At 43.3% G+C, this 21,648-nt stretch overlaps 1 protein-coding gene across 3 annotated transcripts in view; it reads left to right on the forward strand.

Annotated features, from left to right (window-relative positions):
• Nucleotides 1-21,648, forward strand: part of LOC307169691 (uncharacterized protein) — a 52,698-nt gene that overhangs the window by 16,754 nt on the left and 14,296 nt on the right. For 2 of the 3 annotated variants that reach the window (XM_079890445.1, XM_079890443.1), the window contains exon 4: nucleotides 12,576-12,752. In XM_079890445.1, the coding sequence (XP_079746571.1) occupies nucleotides 12,576-12,752 (177 nt within the window). Of the gene's footprint in view, nucleotides 1-12,575; nucleotides 12,753-16,691; nucleotides 18,985-21,648 lie in introns of those variants that run through there. The other variant, XM_079890442.1, reaches the window with a different exon arrangement.

Below are 21,648 nucleotides of genomic sequence, written 5' to 3' on the forward strand. Positions count from 1 at the left end.
CCGACCTCCTGATGGGTTACTCCAACCGGTGTCTGTCCCTTCGAGACCCTGGTCCCACATCGCGCTAGATTTTGTCACCGCCCTCCCGCCCTCTAATGGCATGATGGTTGTTTTAACCGTAGTGGACCGGTTCTTGAAGTCAGCACATTTCATTCCCTTTCCCAAATTACCCTCAGCCAAGGAGACTGAGGAGAGCGGTTACTGTGATTGATCACGTCTTTCGGTTACATGGCCTCCCGATGGATGTGGTTTCTGACAGGGGTTCCCAATTTGTATCTGAATTCTGGAAATAATTTTGTAGGTTATTAGGAGCTACGGTCAGCCTGTCTTCGGGTTATCATCCTCAGAACAATGGTCAGTCCGAGCGAGCCAACCAAGATTTGGAGAGAATGTTGCGATGTTTGATATCCAAGAATCCTTCATCCTGGAGCCAACAACTCTCTATGGTTGAGTACGCTGATAACTCGTTACCAGTGTCATCCTTGGGCCTCTCTCCGTTTGAATGTAGTTTAGGGTACCAGCCACCAATTTTTCCGAGTCTGGAATCCGAGGTCGCGGTCCCCTCTGCTCACGCCTTCGTCCAGAGGAGCCATGAGACTCTGCTCCAGGTGGGGGCGCGCACTAAGGCTAAGGCAGATCGCCACCGGTCAAGGCCTCCCGTATACGTCGTGGGTCAAAAAGTGTGGCTTTCTACCAAGAACATTCCGCTCCGTTCCGTTTCCAACAAGTTAGCTCCCAAATTTATTGGCCCCTTCCCTGTCACCAAGATTATTAGTCCGGTGACAGTCCGACTCAAACTTCCTCCGGCATACAGGAGAATTCATCCCGCCTTTCATGTGTCAAAGATCAAACCCGTGTTTTACTCTCGCATTAATCCGCCGACCCCGGTTCTTCCCCCGCCGCGACTCGTAGATGGGGAACCTACTTATTCGGTACATCGTATTCTGGACTCGAGACGGAGGCGACACGGATTTCAGTACTTGGTGGACTGGGAAGGTTACGGTCCGGAGGAGAGGAGTTTGTTACCTGCTAGAGACATCCTGGATCACTCCCTTATCGATGATTACAATCGATAGGTCGGTTCGTCTGGGAACGCCAGGAGTCGTTCCTAGGGGGAAGGGTACTGTCACGGTTGATAGATCCGCTGTCTCATTCTGGTCTTGTGTGTTTTTGTATGTGTGTGTCTCGTTTGCACTGATTGTTTCATGTGGGCGTTACTGCGCGTTATCATCATCAGCGGCAGCTGCAGACCATCTAGTCAGCCTATTTAATGCCCTGTCCTTCATCTTGTGTTCGTCAGATCGTTGTTTGAAGCTTCTTGTGTTCGTGCCTGTTCCAGTCTTCCTCGTGTTTCCTGTGCACTGGATACAGATCGCTTCACCCCGTTCGCACCACTGGATCACCTGCACCGCCTCACTCACTTCTGGATCGCCCATCTCAATCCCTGTGTCGCACTCTCCTGCTGTCTGTGTTCTGGATCTTGTTTGATGTGGTGTTTTGAGTGAACTTGCAGTTCAATAAATAATTTACTTGCAATTGCTTCCGTCCTGTTTATCATTACACTTTACAAGTCTTTGAGAATATAATCTCTTTTGAGAGAGCTTGTTTGGCAGTTAAGTAAACAGTTCCTTATAAACTTGTTACATTTGTAATTCTGAAAATTAATACCATTAATGTAGTTCTACCATTAAAAAAGTTCTAATTAAATCCTGCTTGGCTATGTAATGACATTTATTCCACCATATGAAATCAAAATTTAGTTTGTTGGTAGTTTTAACTATTTGGGGTGCTATTGGAAGGGAGTAAGCTGGATATATTAATCTAGATAAACTGTCCATTTTAGTTAACAATATTCTGCCAAAAATGGAAAGTTCTCTTTGTAGCTATCTCTTTGTAGCTCTTTGTAGCTTTGTTCTATGTTTCGTTTTTCAGAGATCGTTTTGTCTTTAGTCACCACAATACCCAAGTATTTGACTTCTTTTTTCACCTTTATGTTATATAATGATTGCATGGATTGGTCTTTTAATGGCAATAATTCACATTTATTTAAGTTTAACTGAAGTCCGGAGGCTTTTGAGAAAATATTGATAGCTTGTAATGCTATGGGAATTTGGAACTCATTTTTAAGAAACAAAGTTGTATCGTCAGCCAACTGACTTATAATTATTTGTTTGCCCATCAAATTCAGACCTTCTATCACGCTGTTCTTAGTTAAAATAGACATAATTTCTGCAACCATTATAAACAACAAGGGAGAGCTTCCACATCCTTGCCTTATTCCTCTACCAATATTAAATCTTTTACAAGTCCCGTGTCCCAAAGACACACAGCTATTTATATCAGAATAGAGCATATGTATAATATCTTTGAATTTGTTGCCAAAACCAAAATAATGAAGTGTTTTTAAAATAAATTCATGCTCAACAGAGTCAAAGGCCTTGTAAAAATCAAGGAAGAGTATAAAACCATCATCAAATAAATCACTGTAGTCTAATAAATCCATAACAAGTCTGATGTTATTATGAATGACTCTTCCTTTTTTAAAGACTGACTGTGTCTCACTTATTATGTCTGCCAGTGGCGTCATGCCCATTCAAAGTGTGTGTTGGATTATCCTCCCTGATAATTTTTTTGTCACAACTTTATTCTTATTATGCTCCATAATATACCAGAGCCTATAACGACTCAAATGTATTCTTCTGGATGTGTAATAAATCGGTCAGCATCAGCCCTCCCCTTTTTATATGGTGTATCAAATCTAGAGCGCTACGCGTGTATGCAGATGTCATCCAGTGAACAGTACCTGACGTCATTTCAATAAACTGATGCTTCTTGGAGCTGAATAAAACAGATTTCATTCTCAGCTCTTAATGTGAGCTGTCACATCTCAGAGTAACTTGTATTAAAATATTATGAACAAAAGAATCTGATGAAGAAAGACTCATGATAAACCAGCATGTGGATTCATTATTTACAGTATTAGTCACGATACACACATGGGAAAAGGGTAGATCCAAAAGCAGTATTTAAGTGTAATCCAATCTCGTAGTCATCCAGGCAGAGGTCAAAATCCAAATAAGCAATCCAATAAACAAGAAACAAAAACAAGAACAGACCTCAAAAGTGTAGCGACATTAAACAACGACTCTGACAAAAGGCGTTGTCGGGAAAATTCGTTTCGCGTTCCTACCCCGAAGTGACAAAATAAAATAAAATTCTTTATCAAAATCTATAAGGAAAGAAAAGTAGGCTACTTTGTTTAGGATTGGCTTGTAGGTGTCAGGGTTCTGTCACTCCTGTCTAGTTAAATTCCTGGTTTTGTGACAGAGCTCTGACACTCCCGGTTTTTGTCTTGTCTTTGTCTGAGTGCGCGATTTCGAGCGTTCTCGAGCCGTGCACTCGCTTGTCTACGTGCCTTGTTACTTGTGCGGGGCGTGGTGTTTGGATCCCGGCACATCGGTCTAGTTTGGTTTCGGTTCTGTGTCGGGATTCGGACATCCATGCTCCGTGTGTTTGTCTTCTGTCTGTGTGTTTTTTCTTGTGTTGTGTAGCACACAGCTTGTTTTTCACTAGCTGTGTGCTTTCATGCTGTAATGTTTTGTGTGAACACGTGGCTTGTGAGTTCTCATTGGCTGCGTGTTCATGTCTCGTTAAGTGTGAGCACATGGCTGGTGATTTGTTTTACTGGCCATGTGCTTGTGTTTTTGTCATGTTCGGTGTGAGCACATGGCTTGTCATGTATGTTTCCTTGTGCCATGTGTTCTCCTGTTGATTGTCTAGCCCCTCCCATCTTGTTACCTGATTATTGATTTATTTGCCCCACCTGTCCTCCTTCGTTACCTCCTTTGTTTGTTCTCCCTATTTATTCTCCCTGTGTTTGCAGTCCTGTGCTGTTTCGTTGTCGAATGTACCTCTTGTGTCCTGCCTAGATCCTGTTGTCAAGTCCAGCCCAAGTAAAGTCTGTCTTGTTTTCCCCTTCGGGGTAGTTCTCTTACGAGAGTTCTCTCGTACTGCGTTTTGCTAAAAACGCTATGGGAAAAGTCTCTTTTCGCGAAAACACTGAAGCAAAAAATTATCCTTAATTTTCATATATGTAAAACGCGTTGCGGCAGCAGCAGACAGCTGAAGCAAGACGGCTTGTCTGCTCATTGGCTGCTCTGCGGCAACTGCATAAGCCTATCGAGCGCAGGCTGATGCAACATCAGGCCAATGAGGGCGCTTCGCGCCCTCCTCGCCACTTCCCGCCGAAACGGGCGTGGCTTATCCCTATAAAAGGAGCTCGAAAAGGCTGATTCACTCAATTTTGTTCTCTTCAGCGGAGCACACGCATCGCTGGATCACGGAAGCAAGCGTCGTCGAAGCAAGCATCTCAGCGGGACGTGCCCTCGAAGCTGCTGGCCAACGCCGCCTTCTACAGCCGTACCTACTGCGCTTTCCGACGCATCATATCCTTTCTATTATTGCTCTGTTTTTCTGTGTGTGCATGTGGTGTTTCAGTTACACTCACCCCCTAAAAGAGCGGCGTCTTTTTCAAGATGCCTTCCTGCGGCTCGTGCAGAGCCCCACTCGCCGAGGGAGACAACCACCTCATCTGTGTTTCCTGCCTCGGTGAGGACCATGCAGCGCTCGCGCTCGCTGACGGCGGCTGCCCTCACTGCGAGCTTTTGCCGATGGTGGCTCTGAGGACCCGCCTGGCATCCTTCGCGAAGCCTGCATTCACCGCCGCGATGCCGCGCCGGAAGAAACGGCGCTCGCAGCGGATCCCGGAACCCGCTCCAGCCCGACTTAGCTCGCCGGTTCGCCCGCTAGCTTCACCGGCCTCGCTCGAATCACTCCCCGATGCTCAGCGCCCGCAGTCTGCCGCCGCTTCATCTGAGGGGGCCGTTTCAGAGGCCGCGTCGGGGGATAAGGATTCCTGTTCTCTCCTGGCTTCGGACAGCGAGGATTGGGCGGTCTCTGAGGATCCCGCGCCTCCTGCCCAAAAGCCCTCGGTGAGAGCCAGCATCGAGACGGAGCTCATGCGGATACTCGCGCTGGCCGCGGCGAGCCTCGGCCTCGAGTGGTCTGCACCGGAGCCCCCCTCTCGCACCCGGCTAGATGGTAGCTTCCTCCCCGGTGAGCGCTCTTCTCCAGAATCAAAGCCCGCTCCTTTTCTTCCTGAGCTACATGAAGAAGTTGCGAAGGCCTGGAACGCGCCCTACTCTGCGCGGACGCGCTCATCTGTGTCGCCTGCATTCTCCTCGCTGGATAATGCTAAAGACCGAGGCTACCTCTCTCTGCCGCCGGTGGAACAGGCGATAGCGACACATCTTTGCCCGCCCTCTGCTGGACGGCGGACTAAACCGGTGTTGCCTTCGAAAGCCTGCCGCATGACGTCATCACTGCTCGCGAGAATTTTCTCCTCTGCTGGGCAAGCAGCGTCAGCGTTACACACCATGGCTACCTTACAGATCTTCCAGGGAGATCTCCTCCGTAAGTTGGATGAGATGGGACCTGATGCTGTCTGTTTGGCGGATCTAAGGAGTGCTTCGGACCTTACGCTCCGAGCTACCAAGGCTGCCGCGCAAGCAATGGGACGGTGTATGGCTTCCGCTACTGTCGCTGAAAGGCACTTGTGGCTAACGCTCACGGAGATGGCTGATTCCGAGCGCACAGCGTTTCTCGACGCCCCGCTGTCTTCCGCTGGCCTCTTCGGTTCTTCTCTCTCCGAGTTCGTGGAGAGATTTACCGAAGCCCAGAAAACGTCCCAAGCCTTCAAGCACTTCCTACCGAAGCGCTCTGGTTCTGCGGCGAGTCGTGGAAGACGGACCCCGCGGAGCTCTCAGCCTCAGCCCCCGACTTCGGCCTCATCTTCGCAGCAGCCGCAACAGCGCAGCACGAGACCCCGCTCTCGATCAGTCGCCCGGCGCCCTGCTCACGGGCCGCGACCGAGGATTGTGGTGAAACCTGAGGTTCCGAAGAAATCCTAGCACCACTAGGAAAGCGCAGGTGTGTGAGTCCCGTTGCGGCCGGCCTCTCACCCAAGCGCCTCGCTGTTTCAGCCCCAAGATTCGCGGCTGTTCCAGTGCTATCTGCAAAGCGCAAGCCTGTTCTTCTGCCCGCTTGCCTGCACACAAAAGCCGTTTTCACGGCTACCCAGATATATCCCAAAACGAGTGTGATTTCTGGTGTCCCGGCCACGGCCGATGGTGCTATAAATGTAGTATCGATGCCCACCCCCCCGTGCCCATCGTTACACACAAGCACAGCCCTACACTTAGGGCTCGCGCGAATAAAATCGACTCAGGTCGATTGCGCTTCCAACATAGTAAAAGGGCCCACTGCCCAGTGCCCACGAACACTATGTCTATCAGATCACAGGCTCTCCGTAAAAGCGAGACCTGTGAGCGCGCGCGCTGCCCGCACAGGCGGCGCGCCCAAATCAGTATATGTGCCCGCTCTCAGCCCACATGTACTCGCAGCCCTCCCTCACTCAGCTAAGCACTGTTGTGGGGTCGAGGGCGAGCGTTCCGCCCGCTGTACCAAGCGCGCCCCCTGCCTCAAATGCCACAGGCGAATCGCCTACGTTTGCGAGTCCCGTAGCACCTCTGTCGCACGGCGATCAGAGCGAGCTCTGTATCCGGCCCTTAGCCAACCATGCAGAAGCATGGGCAGCGCTTCCAGGGGTTTCGGACTGGGTCTTAGGCATTATAGAGAAAGGCTTCTCGCTACAGTTTTTTCGACGCCCTCCACGCTTTACAGCGCGCGTCGAAACTTCGGTGCCGTTGAAAGTAGCACACCTACTTCGCGCCGAAATATCAAAACTGATAAGCAAGGGGGCGATAGAATGCGTTCCCCGTGCGCAAAGCGAACAGGGGATGTACAGCAGATACTTTCTAGTCCCCAAAAAGGACGGCGGTATCAGACCTATTCTGGATCTAAGACGACTGAACAGAGTATTAGTGAAACGCAGTTTCAAAATGCTCTCGACCAGCAAAATTCTCGCGCAGGTTCGCCGAGAAGACTGGTTCATATCGATAGATCTGAAGGACGCGTATTTTCAAATACAAATAGCGTCGCACCACAGGCAATACTTGAGATTCGCCTTCGAAGGTCAGACATACCAGTATACAGTCCTGCCTTTCGGCTTGTCCCTGGCACCTCGCACGTTTACGAAGTGCATGGACGCAGCGCTCGCCCCTCTCAGAAACAGAGGCATGAGAGTGCTGAACTATTTGGACGACTGGTTAATCCTAGCCCAATCACGATCTCAGCTCATAGAGCACAGAGCCATTTTACTCGATCACCTCGAGAATCTGGGTATCACGGTCAATTGGGTGAAGAGTTCACTGATCCCCGGTCAAACGATTTCGTTTCTGGGGGTAGTTCTGGACTCACTGTCTATGACAGCACAGCTGTCGCCACAGCGCGCGCTGAGTGTTCAGAGCGCGGCGAAGTCTTTCCGCTGCGGCGCTTTAACCCCGCTCAGGAAGTTTCAAAGGATGCTGGGTCTTATGGCCTCAGCATCATCAGTTCTCCAGTTGGGCTTGCTCCGCATGCGCCCGCTGCAGTTCTGGCTGAAAGCACGGGTACCGCGCGGAGCATGGGTAACCGGTCGATTGCGCCTCAAGGTCAATCAGGACTGTGTCACAGCCCTGGTACCTTGGTTGGCGAACGACTGGTACCGGTCAGGTGTAAGCCTGGGGACTTCCTCGAAGGTGACGATGGTGTCGACAGACGCATCCACCTCGGGATGGGGAGCGCTGCTCGAGGGCAGACCGTGCTTCGGCCTGTGGTCGGAACGAGAAAAGCTCCAACACATAAACTGCCTGGAAATGGTGGCAGTACACAACGCGCTGACGCGTTTTTGTCCCTACATCATGGACCGACATGTCATAGTCCGTTCGGACAATATGGCTGTGGTGTCCTATATAAATCGCCAAGGCGGTCTGAAATCAGCGTCCCTGTACAGACTGGCGAAACGCCTCCTAATATGGGCTCAGCACAACTTACGCTCGCTGAGAGCAGTGCATGTGCCCGGACTTCGGAATGTGGGCCCGGACAGACTGTCCAGGAACAACATTCCCCCAGGAGAGTGGTCTCTACACCCACAAACAGTCCGGCTGTTATGGGAGAGATTTGGCAGAGCGGAGGTGGACCTATTCGCGTCCCACGAAAACGCTCACTGCCCCGTGTTCTTTTCAAAGACCAGCAGCGCGCTGTCCCGAACGTGGCCGCGCTGCCCGCTATATGCGTTTCCCCCCGTCTCACTCCTGCCACAGGTGCTGGAACGGATCAGGGAAACAAAATGCCCAATACTGCTTGTGGCACCGCTCTGGGACAACCAGGCGTGGTTTCCGGCTCTGATGCAGTTAGCAGACATCGCTCCATGGCCAGTGCCGGTGAGGAGAGACCTCCTCTCGCAAGCCTTGGGCTCGATTTGGCACCCACACCCGGAGTTGTGGTCCCTTCATGTGTGGGCACTCAACGGATATCCGTTGGTCTCACAGGGGGAGTCTTAAATACCATCACTGAGGCTAGAGCGCCGTCGACCCGGCGGCTCTATGCTTCGAAGTGGTCGGTTTTCTCCAGCTGGTGTACGGCTCGGAGTTTGTCACCCCTCGAATGTGAGGTAACGGAGGTTCTCTCCTTCTTGCAAGAGCTGTTGGATAAGGGCAGATCCCCTTCCACGCTTAAAGTGTATGTGGCGGCTATCTCAGCGTTCTCTGGTTCAGCGCTAGGTCAGTCACTGGGAAAGAATGATTTAGTCATCCGCTTCCTCAGGGGAGCCAGGAGACTGAATCCGCCCAGACCTCCTTCAGTCCCTATTTGGGACCTTTCTACAGTCCTGGCGGCTATGAAAAGTGCCCCTTTTGAGCCTATTCAGTCTATCAGCCTCAAACACTTATCTCTTAAAACAGTGTTTTTGATGGCTCTCGCTTCAGTGAAGCGCATAGGCGACCTGCACGCGCTCTCTGTGAGCCCGTCGTGCTTGGAGTTTGGTCCTAATGACTCTAAGGTCATACTCAAACCTAAGCACGGCTATGTGCCGAAATCCCTCAACACGCCTTTTCGGGCTCAGGTTATTTCCCTGGCTGCCCTGCCGGCGTCGAGCGAGGAGGGGGACTCGAGTTTTCTTTGCCCAGTTAGGGCTTTAAGAACTTATGTATCCCGCTCTGCTGCCTTCAGACAGACAGAGCAGCTCTTTGTCTCGTTCAGCGGTCGTTCCAAAGGAACGGCTGTTTCGAAACAGAGTCTATCCAGATGGATAGTTGACGCCATAGCACTGGCTCATACTGCCAAAGGCATTCAATGCCCATTGGGAGTTAGAGCGCACTCCACGAGAGGCGTTGCTTCCTCGTGGGCTTGGTCTAGCGGGATTCCCTTACAAGATATATGTATGGCGGCAGGCTGGGCCTCTCCGTCTACATTTATTAGGTTTTATAACCTAGAGGTTCCCGCCCTGCAGGCTAGGCTTTTGTCAGTGTAATCTGCTTACAGGCGCTATGCGCTGCCGATTTTACTGGGCAAACTACGTAAGACCCATGTTTTCCCGCATTAGTGCAGGCTCCCTGCCCTGGCTATGTGATGACGTATTCGTGTCTTAGGACATGTCTATATAAGGACGAAGGAAACCCCTTTCGTCTTTAGACTTTCCCCGTGAGGTAATGTAACCCACGGACGCTATAGTTTAGGGAATTTAGGCTTCCTCCCTTATTCCCTGACTCTGTGTGAGTCTATCCGGTGATTATGCACTGTATGCCTGAACTAGCTTCCGGTGATTGGTGTTTTTGTCCCGGCACGAACGGCGTTTTGCAAGGGGTTCCCATAGCGTTTTTAGCAAAACGCAGTACGAGAGAACTCTCGTAAGAGAACGTACTCGGTTACCAGGGATGGATCACTGACCGGGCCTATGGGGCCAGTGCCCAGGGGCCCTTGCCTACCAGAAGCCCGGGGGGGCCCTGGGGTTTAAGGCCACACAATCCAGTTTGGTTCAGAAAACCCATTAACAATGAAAACAAATGTTTATTAATTCTGTAATATATATGTCCCATAGCCTACACAAGGCCTCTTAACCAAGGCACTTGGACTATGAGGGCTCCCTGGAACTTACTGTTGGGCCCTATGTGAATATGAAGGCCCTGTGGAGCTACAAATTTAAGAATCTGTATAAGATCTGCTGATCTTATGTCCTTACATAACATAACTAAGTTAGAACAATACTAGGTTGAGCACATTGAATTTAGCATTTAAGGTCATGATGATGATATCAGCTGTTATAATCAAAGTTTCCAGCAAGAGATTCGTGCCAGTCCTGTTCTCTCTATTGTAAGATAAATGAGTCAGATTGGTAGTCTAACAAAGATATCAATAGCAAGATTAGTTTTAACATTATGTGACCATTGCATATCGACATGATGAAAATATTCATTCAAAATCATTTGTGCATTAATGCTGCATAATTATACCTGAGAATGCTTTGACGAGTTTCCACAGCGCACAATGCTTAAGGGAACGTCTTACAATTCCACCAACTGCGGTAAACGTAGTCTATAATGTGTTTAATTAAAATTACTTTTAACATTTAAAAACAGTCGTTTTCAAATTCCAAAGTTTGCAGAAAGTTCCTAATGGCAATACTGACTTAGGCTACAGCTTTCCTGGTAGCCTTGAGTGAATTAACTTTTCTAAGAAAATGATTCATAAAACGTATAAATATCAGTTGAGCCTATGTTTACTTTCGTCACTGACACAGACGAAAATGAAAAGACTAAGTTCAGCTTTAGGAGGGGAAGAAATAGGCCAGGATAAGAAGACTGGGAGAAAAAGAAATATGAAGATGAGGAGAGAGCAGGTATTGACAAATAATCTAATGACAAGGTTTTAAAGCTAGCCTATTTCTTATAATTTTTTGGCCTTCAAAAGTCCTAAATTGCACATATGTAGATCAGAGAAATCCAAATTTTCTCGGGGGAGCATGCCCCCGAACCCCCCTAACTACGCCCTAACTACTAATAGCAGGCTATTGTCCAGTTTCCACAGCAAAATCGACTGATTTTCGACTACCCATCTCTCTCTGATTTTTCATTGCGTGAAAAAACGGAGAACAGTGTCAACACGATGCGTGAGATTTGGCAGCCCTGTCTTCACCAACAACATTGTGCATTATATTTATCGCAAAACGATTTTATTATCGAACTGAGGGGGGGCTGGGGGGGCCTTTGGAGATAACTGGCCCCAGGGCCTTAACAAGTCATAATCCGTCCCTGTCGGTTACTAACGTAACCTCGGTTCTCTCTAGAAGAGGGAACGAGTACTGCGTTCCCTGCCGTGCGTTTGGTTTGCTCTGGTTCGCTTCAGCGATCAAAATTGAGTGAATCAGCCTTTTCGAGCTCCTTTTATAGGGATAAGCCACGCCCGTTTCGGCGGGAAGTGGCGAGGAGGGCGCGAAGCGCCCTCATTGGCCTGATGTTGCATCAGCCTGCGCTCGATAGGCTTATGCAGTTGCCGCAGAGCAGCCAATGAGCAGACAAGCCGTCTTGCTTCAGCTGTCTGCTGCTGCCGCAACGCGTTTTACATATATGAAAATTAAGGATAATTTTTTGCTTCAGTGTTTTCGCGAAAAGAGACTTTTCCCATAGCGTTTTTAGCAAAACGCAGTACTCGTTCCCTCTTCTAGAGAGAACCGAGGTTACGTTAGTAACCGAGTACGTTTTGTTTGTTCCTGTTTTGTTTTTTATACTTAATAAAAAGCCTTATTTCTCTGCACTTGAGTCCTCGCTACTTCCGCCAACCCCACCCCTGACAGTAGGGAATTCCAAACCTGCGTACACTGTATATTCAAATGCACATAACTATAGAACCAATTCTAAATGTGCATGTGAACACCATCAGCGCCTCCTAAATAAAAGATAAGATAAGATAAGCAGAAAAGATAAAAAAAAAAAACTACTGCAAAGATGGGTGTCATTTGTTTTATTACTGATGTTTTATTTGTCTCAGATTGTGAGAAACAATATAATGACAAAGCAGTTTTTTTTAGTTCAGCATATCCTGACTCAAATAAAGTCAGATCTCTGCTGTTGATCTGTAAAGCTTGTTTCAGGAGTGTCACTATTAACAGCTGCTAAAAAGCCTCTATTTTGAATGTCTATAGTTTAATAGTTTTCAGCTCATTCATTATGCTGATGTCTTCAATCACCTGTAAACTGACACTTAAAGCTCATTTCACTGGTGTCAACAGACTGAGACAAACTGCATAATCACCACTTTTGAAATCTACAATTTATTTTGTTATAGTCAGTGATAAACCATGTTTTATGTAAAAACGACTACAAACTAAAAAACGATTAATAAAAGTTCATCTAAATGTGTTATTTGTTGCTTATTAATCTATAGATTCATTTCCACAATAGTTTATCCTTCTGTATTTATATTCTTACATTCTCTTTATATTATGATTATTTTAATTCTGGTATTTATTCATGTTTTTCTACATGTCTTGAACAAATGTACATTTTGATAGATAAATATAAATGCATACAATGTGTAAAATTGTGAAAACAAATTTGATGATTTATTTTTGATGCGGGCAGATCTGCTCCTCCTACCACACACTGATTCCCCTTCAGTGAAGCTCCTCCCACTGCAGTTCACCAATAAATGCTGGATTATTCCCATCAGTCTACAAGTGAAGAAGATTGAGGACAGTGAGAACATGAGTGATCCAGAGTCCTGCGGGATGGAACATGAAGAAACTGGAGAACAAAGAGGTTGGTGTTTATTTTTGATTCTTTATTTATGACTAATATACAGGGCACTTTCCATGAACTGGGTAGAAAATATCCTGAAACTCAAATGAAACATTTATATTGGTTGTCAATAGGGATGCACTGATCCAATATTCAGTATCTATCAGTCTCTCTGATAAATCCAATACTTTGCGTACTCGTGGTTGTAAGCTCTGTTAAGCTCCAGGTAAAAAAGCATAGTAAAGCTCCTGAAACGTTTGTGTGCAGTATGTTGTGTTGGACAGATTAATATTTACTCTTCAGAAACTCTTTCTCAGCCATCCTCTATTCAGCATTTAAACAGCATCACATTCTGTTACGACAGTCAGCGCGGTAAAACTCACTCCGAGATGATTCAATACCCACACGAAAAAAGAAGTATACTTCAAGTTAATTTTATGAAGTACACTTAAGTAATGTTCAAGTATATTTTTAAATATACATTAGGCAGTAAGTATGCTAATTTCAATATGTACTTGTAGTAAACTTGTAAGTGTACTATTTTAATACCACTTGACTAAATTGGCCCAGTTTTAGTATGTAAATGTATATGTTTAACTGCACTATAAGTGTAGTAAACTTTAAGTGCACTACTATAGTTCATAATTATGTTTCTCATTTGTACTGCAAGTTAACTTATGGGTATACTAGTAGTTTACTATTTTAATACTTGTAGCATATTTTTAGTTTATGTAAGTACACTTTGAAGTATACTTTCAGTAAACTACTAGTTTAGTAGTTTTATACTACAAGTTTTCTTTAAGTGAACTTAACATTATTGTAGTTTACTAATTATATATTCTTTTTGCTCTTACTATAGTAGTTTTATGCTGCAAGTATACTTGCAAGTTTTCTTTTAGTGTACTCTCAGTAAACTACTAGTTTAGTAGTTTTATACTACAAGTTTTCTTTAAGTGAACTTTACATTATACTTATAGTTTACTATTTCTATATTATTTTTGCAGTAGGTCTAGTCTATTCAAATTTAATTTTTTATACTTGAAAAATACCTTTAACTGTACTTTAAATTTAAAAACATTTTATTAGCTTCAGGCATCCTTTTTCAGGATGTTTCATAAAGAAAGGGTTTCATTTTGGGTTACGCTTCATTTCATTTGTTAACAAGCAGTTTTGATTTACAAGCTTTTTAATGTTTGATGATCATGCTTTTTTACATTTAAATGAGCAATCTTCTATCACTTGTTACCTGCTTGTTACAGCTTCTTCTTCTCCTGTTTTGATCCTGAGATTCTGTTCTAGAAGATGTGTCATAGCGCCCCCTACCGTATAACAGTGAAACAAGGATAGCTGCAAAATTCAGTCAATTAGTAAAGTAGAATTAAAGTAAATTCCTATGTACACTACCAGTGGACTACACAGACTACACAGAAATACACAGAATTAGAAACATATCTGTTTTATATCAATATTTGAATCAATATTTTCAAACAATGTAAGTTTCATAAGACTGTATATGAAAAACTATGTAAAAAAGTAAATTTAATAGGCTACTCAAAAGCGTTAACACCAAGCAAAGTATACTTTGAATACTTAAATATACTTTTAAGTATATCTAGATCAAAAGATTGAGTACAAGTACAGGCCAAATATACTTGGACTTTTCTCTCAGTATAAGTCAAGTACACTTAAGTGTAATTTAAGTATATTTCTGAGAACTACATAAAGTATATTTTTGAGAAGTACTGTATATAAAATGTAGACTGAAAGTATGCTTTCTTATTTTTAGCTGAAATGAAGTATGCTAATAGAACACTTGAATAAACTTTAAATTATTATTTTCGCTGTGTATAATATCAGGTTCAGTTCCATGCATTTTATTTACTCTGTAAGCTATTCCACCCGAGAGCTTGTTACAATATAAATCTGAACATGTTAGTTTATAAGACAGTGGGTAATATTATGCTTTTAAAAAATATTGGCTACTCAATCAAAATTTGTAAACACAAGTAAGCCAAGAATGCTTAATCATACTTTTAATCTCGATCAACAAGTATAGGCCAAATATATTTAGACTTTTCTGTCAGTATAAGTCAAGTATACTAAAGTTAAATTTGAAGTATATTTCTGAGAACTACATAAAGTACTGTATATTTACTGTATAAGTACATAAAAAGTAGACTGAAAGTATACTTTCTTATTTTTTAGTTTAAAAGAAATATACTAATAGCACACTTGAATAAACTTATTTTTCGTATGGGTACCCCTTATTTTATACTTGATCTGTAGGTAAAGGTCTGTGAATTTGCTTATTTAGCCAGAGTTATAATATATATAATTCTCTCTCTCTCTCTCTCTCTCTCTCTCTTTCTACACACACATATATATATATATATATATATATATATATATATATATATATATATATATATGTATATATATATATATATATATTATAACTCTCTCTCTATATATAAATCTTATAAATAGATGTATATAAATATAAATCTTAATGTAATATACATTTTTCATGAATGTATTTTATAAGAATGTTCCTCACTAAACTTAACATTTCACTAAATTATTCGATTTTATAAAATTACTGTGTATTGTTGTAGATTGATCAATTTTATTCATTTGTTGTTTTTCTCTATAATTCTCTATAATAAGTAAAGTGTGTATTTAGTGCAATGTGTTTAGTACAGTTCCACACACAGAGAGTTATAGATATACTACAACTATCAAGAAAAAAACAGCAATGTTTTCGGATCGGTATCAGCTGATAATAAGAATTTGGAATATCGGATGGTTTATGAAAATATGGTATCGTGCATCCCTAGTTGTCAACACTCAAACTAAATACTATCCAAGAGGTTTTATTTTACATTTTACATCTGGTTCACAATTTTTGCAACCATGTTGCTGTATTTTTGTTGTAAATATTGAAAAGATTTGACATTCACATAATTTTATTAATTTCTAGAAAAAAAATTAAAAAAAAATAATAATAATAATAATTCTGAATAGGTAACAGGAATGCAAATTTAGCCTAAATGAACCAAATATTTATAGTGAGGGGTGCACATACATAACTGGTGTACATGTGGTAAAAATGAACGATGCGCACCAGAAAACGTGGAGGGAAGCGCTTTTGAGTACCAACATGTTTGGGGACAGGGACACGTTTACTCACTGGAGTAGGATTTTTCTAGCCTGGTTCTACCAGACTCTCGTACATTTAATTTGTACATATCTGGCCTCTCTCCATTGACAAGCGTTAACTTCCTTGTAGGCGGGCAGTCTGTTGAAGTTTAAAACTATTGGATCTGCCCAGAGTCACTCTGGATCTGCCATAACCAATCACTAACCTTTGGTCGTGACGTAACCCTACAACTCAAACTAACGCACAACATCAACGTCATCGTTCTCAGCCACTCCCTCTGTTCGCTGATTGGGCCGCCAAAATTTTGGCCGGAGAAAAACAAAGAATACACCACAATCCCAGACGTAGTACTGAAGGGAAATTAAATTGAGCGGAAGTACGCAGGAGGGCGGAGCCAGGCTAGGACTTTTCTCCATCTTTGGTAAAATTTGGTAAGCAATCATGATGATAAGTGTGTTCATTAATTATTAGGGGTGTAACGGATCATACAGTTGATCTGTGATCCATATGGGACAGGCCCCATGGTTCGGCACACATGTGATTCGTGGATTAACTGCTAAGGTTTACCATCTTAGATTGAAAGTTTATCATTTGGATGTGTTTTGTCTCACCAATTTGCACATTTTAAACGCAGAAGAAGAGGTGAAAATCAGGACTCACGCTGTTATCTGTGCGCAGTTATAACTTTCGTACAGCGTCTGTCTACTTTCTGCTGTTGCATCAGTGTTCACTTTCCCCCTTCACATTTCTCTCTTTGATTTTTTTATGATTTACTGAAAACTTTTTTACTTTCATTTTAGACTTGCAGGAGAATGTGGAGAGCGAAGAACTTAGTGAAGCGGAGGAGAAACATGATGTCAAAAAAGGAGATAAATCTTTGAGTCACTCACAGAAAAGAAGATCAAACAAATCTCTCACCTGCTCTCAGTGTGAAAAGAGTTTCTCATACAAACAAAGTCTTAAACTTCACATGAGAATTCACACTGGAGAGAAGCCACACTCATGTGATCAGTGCGGGAAGAGTTTCACACTAAAAGGACACCTTAATAAACACATGAAAACCCACACTGGAGAGAAGCCGCACTCTTGTGATCAGTGTGGGATTAGTTTCAGAACAAAAGGATCCCTTAAGGAACACATGACAATCCACACTGGAGAGAAGCCGCACTCTTGTGATCAGTGCGGGAAGAGTTTCAGAAATGCAGGCACTCTTAAATCACATCTGCGTTTGCACTCTGGAGAAAGACCATTTAACTGTGATCAATGCAGTAAAACATTTCTTTGGGCAAAATCCTTGAAACTCCACCTGAGCGTTCACACAAAGGAGAAGCCTTACATGTGTTCTTTGTGTGGAAAGAGTTTTAGTCAACTGGGTACTTTAAAATTACACCAGAAAAGACACAGTGGTGTGAGGAATTATTTGTGCTTTGATTGTGGAAAGACTTTTATTACAAATGCTGACCTGAAACGGCACCAGGGAATTCACACTGAAGAAAAACCTTACAAGTGTTCACACTGTGACAAGAGATTCAGTTTTTCAAAACACCTGAAATCACATGAGAGGATCCACAATGGAGAGAAACCTTTCACATGTGATCAGTGCGGGAAGAGTTTCACTCGAAAAGAACACCTTAAGGGTCACATGAGGATCCACACTGGAGAGAAGCCGCACACTTGTGATCAGTGTGGGAAAAGTTTCGCACAAAAAGGACACTTTAATCAACACATGAGAATCCACACCGGAGAGATTCAGCACAAATGTGATCAGTGCGGGAAGAGTTTTGTGCAAAAAGCAACCCTTAGGAAACACATGAAGATCCACATTGGAAAAATGCCACACACATGTGATCAGTGTGGGAAGAGTTACAAAAAAAAAGCAACCCTTAATAAACACATGAATATCCACACTGGAAAGAATCTGCATAAATGTGATAAGTGTGGGAAGAGTTTCCCATACAAACAGAGTTTAACTCTTCACATGAGTTCTCATAGTGGAGAGAAACCACACACATGTGATCAGTGTGGGAAGAGTTTCACACAAAAAGGATCCCTTAATATTCACATGAAAATCCACACTGGAGAGAAACCATACACATGTGATCAGTGTGGGAAGAGTTACATACAAAAAGGACACCTTAAGGAACACATGAAAATCCACACTGGAGAGAAGCCGTACACATGTGATCAGTGTGGTAAAAACTTTCTGGGGGAATTATCCCTGAAGATCCACCTGAGAGTTCACACAAAGGAGAAGCCTTACACGTGTTCTTTGTGTGGAAAGAGTTTTAGTCAGCTGAGTAGTTTAAAATCACACCAGAAAATACACAGTGGTGTGAAGAATCACATGTGCTTTGATTGTGGAAAGACTTTTCGTACAAATGTTGAACTGAAACTGCACCAGAGAATTCACACTGGAGAAAAACCTTATAAGTGTTCACACTGTGACAAGAGATTCAGTCAGTCAAGCATCCTTAAATCACATGAGCGGATCCACACTGGAGAAAAACCTTACAAGTGTTCACACTGTGACAAGAGATTCATTCAGATAGGAAACATGAAAATACATGAGCGGATCCACACTGGAGAGAAACCGTATCACTGCATTCCATGTGGCATGAGTTTCAATCATTCATCTTCTCTACTCAATCATACAAAAAACAAATGTCTGAAATCATGATGTAATGTTTGAATTAATCTTGAATTCATCTAGAAACAATAAATGACAATAAACGAGCCGGTCCCCGATCTTTACGAGGGGAAGCACGACTCGCCACACTCTGCTTTTGAGCCTTTCTTTTTTGTACCTTTAATGCTAACAAATCATATTTTGAGGATTATGTTTTCTCATTGAATTTCAAAGAGCACCGGAAAGTTGTGTTTGATAGCGGTTCATGTTTAAATGAAGTGTTTTGTGAGGGAACTATTTCCAATTTGATAATGAGGTCATCTTCTGGTTTAATGCTATTCCGCATTATATGTAGTGTGTCTTTGGTGGTAGTTTTTGGTGTGGGGAGTTTTTTTTATTTTGGTTCTTGGGTTGCCGATTTGTTGTGTAAATTTTTGCGCAACTGGGATTTAAACCCGGCTAGTGTCTTCTGCTGGCTAGATCAGCATTAAAGAACTTTCTTAACTTTTACATAACAGATTAAAATAATATCCGATTTGTCTCATTTAAAAAAAAAAACACACACAAAAAAGCAGATTAAAAATAAACATAAGAAATTTATTTTTGCAATGGTTAAATACATTTTCAGTGATGTCTCCCAAAGATTTCTTAATTTTGGCCCAGTTTTTCTCTATATAGAGTTGGTAAATTAGTAAATGCACGTTTCGTCATGCTGGCATTGATTGATATCGCGGGTTTCAAGCTCGTGCACAGTGTTGCTAATAAACTGGATGTAATTCAAGTTCTGTTGCTTTTATATGAAAATAAATAAAATGAACAAGACACCCAAAGTACTTGTTATTTAATTCCATTCCAAATACATGTTTATCAATATTTTCTTTAATACAGACATATGTGTTTTTATCTATTTTTTTTTTTTTTTTTATAAAAATTAAAGGGTAAGTTCGGTATTTAACACTTAAAGCCCTGTTTACAGATCGTTTCTGATTAAATAGAACGGTTAAGATTAAAATTTGGACACATGCTGCTGTCCCGAGAATTTTAGGTTTCTTTCGCTTTCCCCAAAACCTCTAGAATGTGTGTATAGGTGCACTCGAACATATCCTTAATAAAACGCTTTAAACTTTAGTTTACAAAGACCTGAAACTCACCGAGTGGTCAGGGGTGTTCACTGATATGCTCACACAAAAATCGCTGCAAAAGATGCTTTCCAACAGGTGTTTTACCATTCGTTGTAAAACTGTGGATCTATTTTTCAAAACGCCTCACACCCGTAGATTCTTCCGTTGAGAGCTTGAATAATAGACACTCCAGCCCAGTTGGTGGCGATAATGCACCTTTGCCAATTGCAAGCAAACCGCTGGCATTTAATTGAATACACAGAAGAAGCAGAAGAAGAAGCGGTGGAGTAATACCGTACCTCACACAGCTCTTTCAATACAAGTCAATGGAGTTGGACAAAAACTACGATAAAACCTTTTGGAAAGCATCTTTTGCAGCGATTTTTATGTGATCATATCAGTGAACACCCCTGACCACTCGGTGAGTTTCAGGTCTTTGTAAACGAAAGTTTAATGCGTTTTATGAAGAATTGTTCCAGTGCACCTACACACCCATTCTAGAGGTTTTGGGGAAAGCGAAATAAACCTAGAATTCTCGGGACAGCAGCATGTGTCCAAATTTTAATCTTAACCGTTCTATTTCATCAGAAACTATCTGTAAACAGGGCTTTAAGTGTAAAATACCGAACTTACCCTTTAAATTGCATAACCCAAAGAGATCGCACTGTCAGATAGTTTGGGAATATTCACACATAACATATACACATAAAACATGATATTAGAGTTTTAAAATCAAACATTTTAAAAGAGAACAATACATCACAGTTGTTTAAACCAATGAGCATTAAGCTGTGTCGTCAGCAAGTCGTTTCCCATCGTGCTTTTGATCAGCGCAGTCAGTGGAGAGCAACTGCGCTCGACTGCAGAATCCGACATGTGCGCCTTGCGCTCGCGAGAGATTTTTGACATATGTCAGCATGACATCAGAGCAAGGCGGACCGCACTCGGACACAATAGGCTTGTTCGACTTCATGCAGCTCTGCGCAGACCGATCGGCGGCTGACTTAAAGCAGTGCATGCCGGTTAGAAATTTTGTCCGACTTGATGCAGCGCCGACGCCACGTGACTGTGACGTATGCCATCAAAGTACCGCGAGAGCAATTCGAGAGTAGCCGGAGAACTCAGCCAGCGCAGCTTCTCAAGAGCGGCTGCACTGGGCTGCACGAGGACTGATGACGACACAGCTGTTCCACGATTGGCCGGATTCACCGCATGACAACGATCACGAGTGTTTCGTGTTTATTCGAACACCTTTAGTTCCTCTAAAGCGGGTCGCACACCGGACGCGCAGCTCAGCGCCGCGCCGCGCCACGTCTAGGACAACTGTCAACTGAAAATCCGATAACATCAGCAATTTTCCGATTTCTGTAAATAAATATAAAACTAAATGTATATTGCAGCACAGGTTAAGTCCATATGTACATTAACTACGATTTGAGACACATACATGTAAATTTAATATAAAACTATTTAAATGGCGCTCTGTGGCGCGGCAGGATTTTGAACACGGTCCTGAGCCGTTGCTGGGCGCCGCGGACAGACGCCGAAAGGCGCCGCCGATGTGTGCACTCTCATAGAGAATAATGTGTTCGAATTTAAAAAACGTGGCGCTGCGTGGCGCGGCGCTGAGCTGCGCGTCCGGTGTGCGACCCGCTTAAAGCTCACAAATCAGATTTTTTATAACAGTAAACACTCTTTTCATGTAGTTGCGATGTTATTGTGTCATGTTTATCAAATTAAAACTGATTAAAAAACGTAGACTCCACTTCATTGATAGTAGCTTATGTTGAACTTTATTCTTGTTCAAACAGACGCTGTATGAAGCTGTACATAAAGTATTGAATGAAAATGTCTCTGAAATATCTGTGTATTATTTGGCAAATATTGGATTTATTTCACTTCAGCTGTTGTAAAGTATGCAAACACCACGTGAGCAGTCACTACGGGAACCAGAAAGTGTCCGACTCCACGTCTCCGTTTGCAGCTCCTCCCCGCCTACACGCGGCTACT

The sequence above is a fragment of the Squalius cephalus genome, assembly GCF_949319135.1.
Source record: "Squalius cephalus genome assembly, chromosome: 13".
NCBI classification, from domain to species: Eukaryota; Metazoa; Chordata; class Actinopteri; order Cypriniformes; family Leuciscidae; genus Squalius; species Squalius cephalus.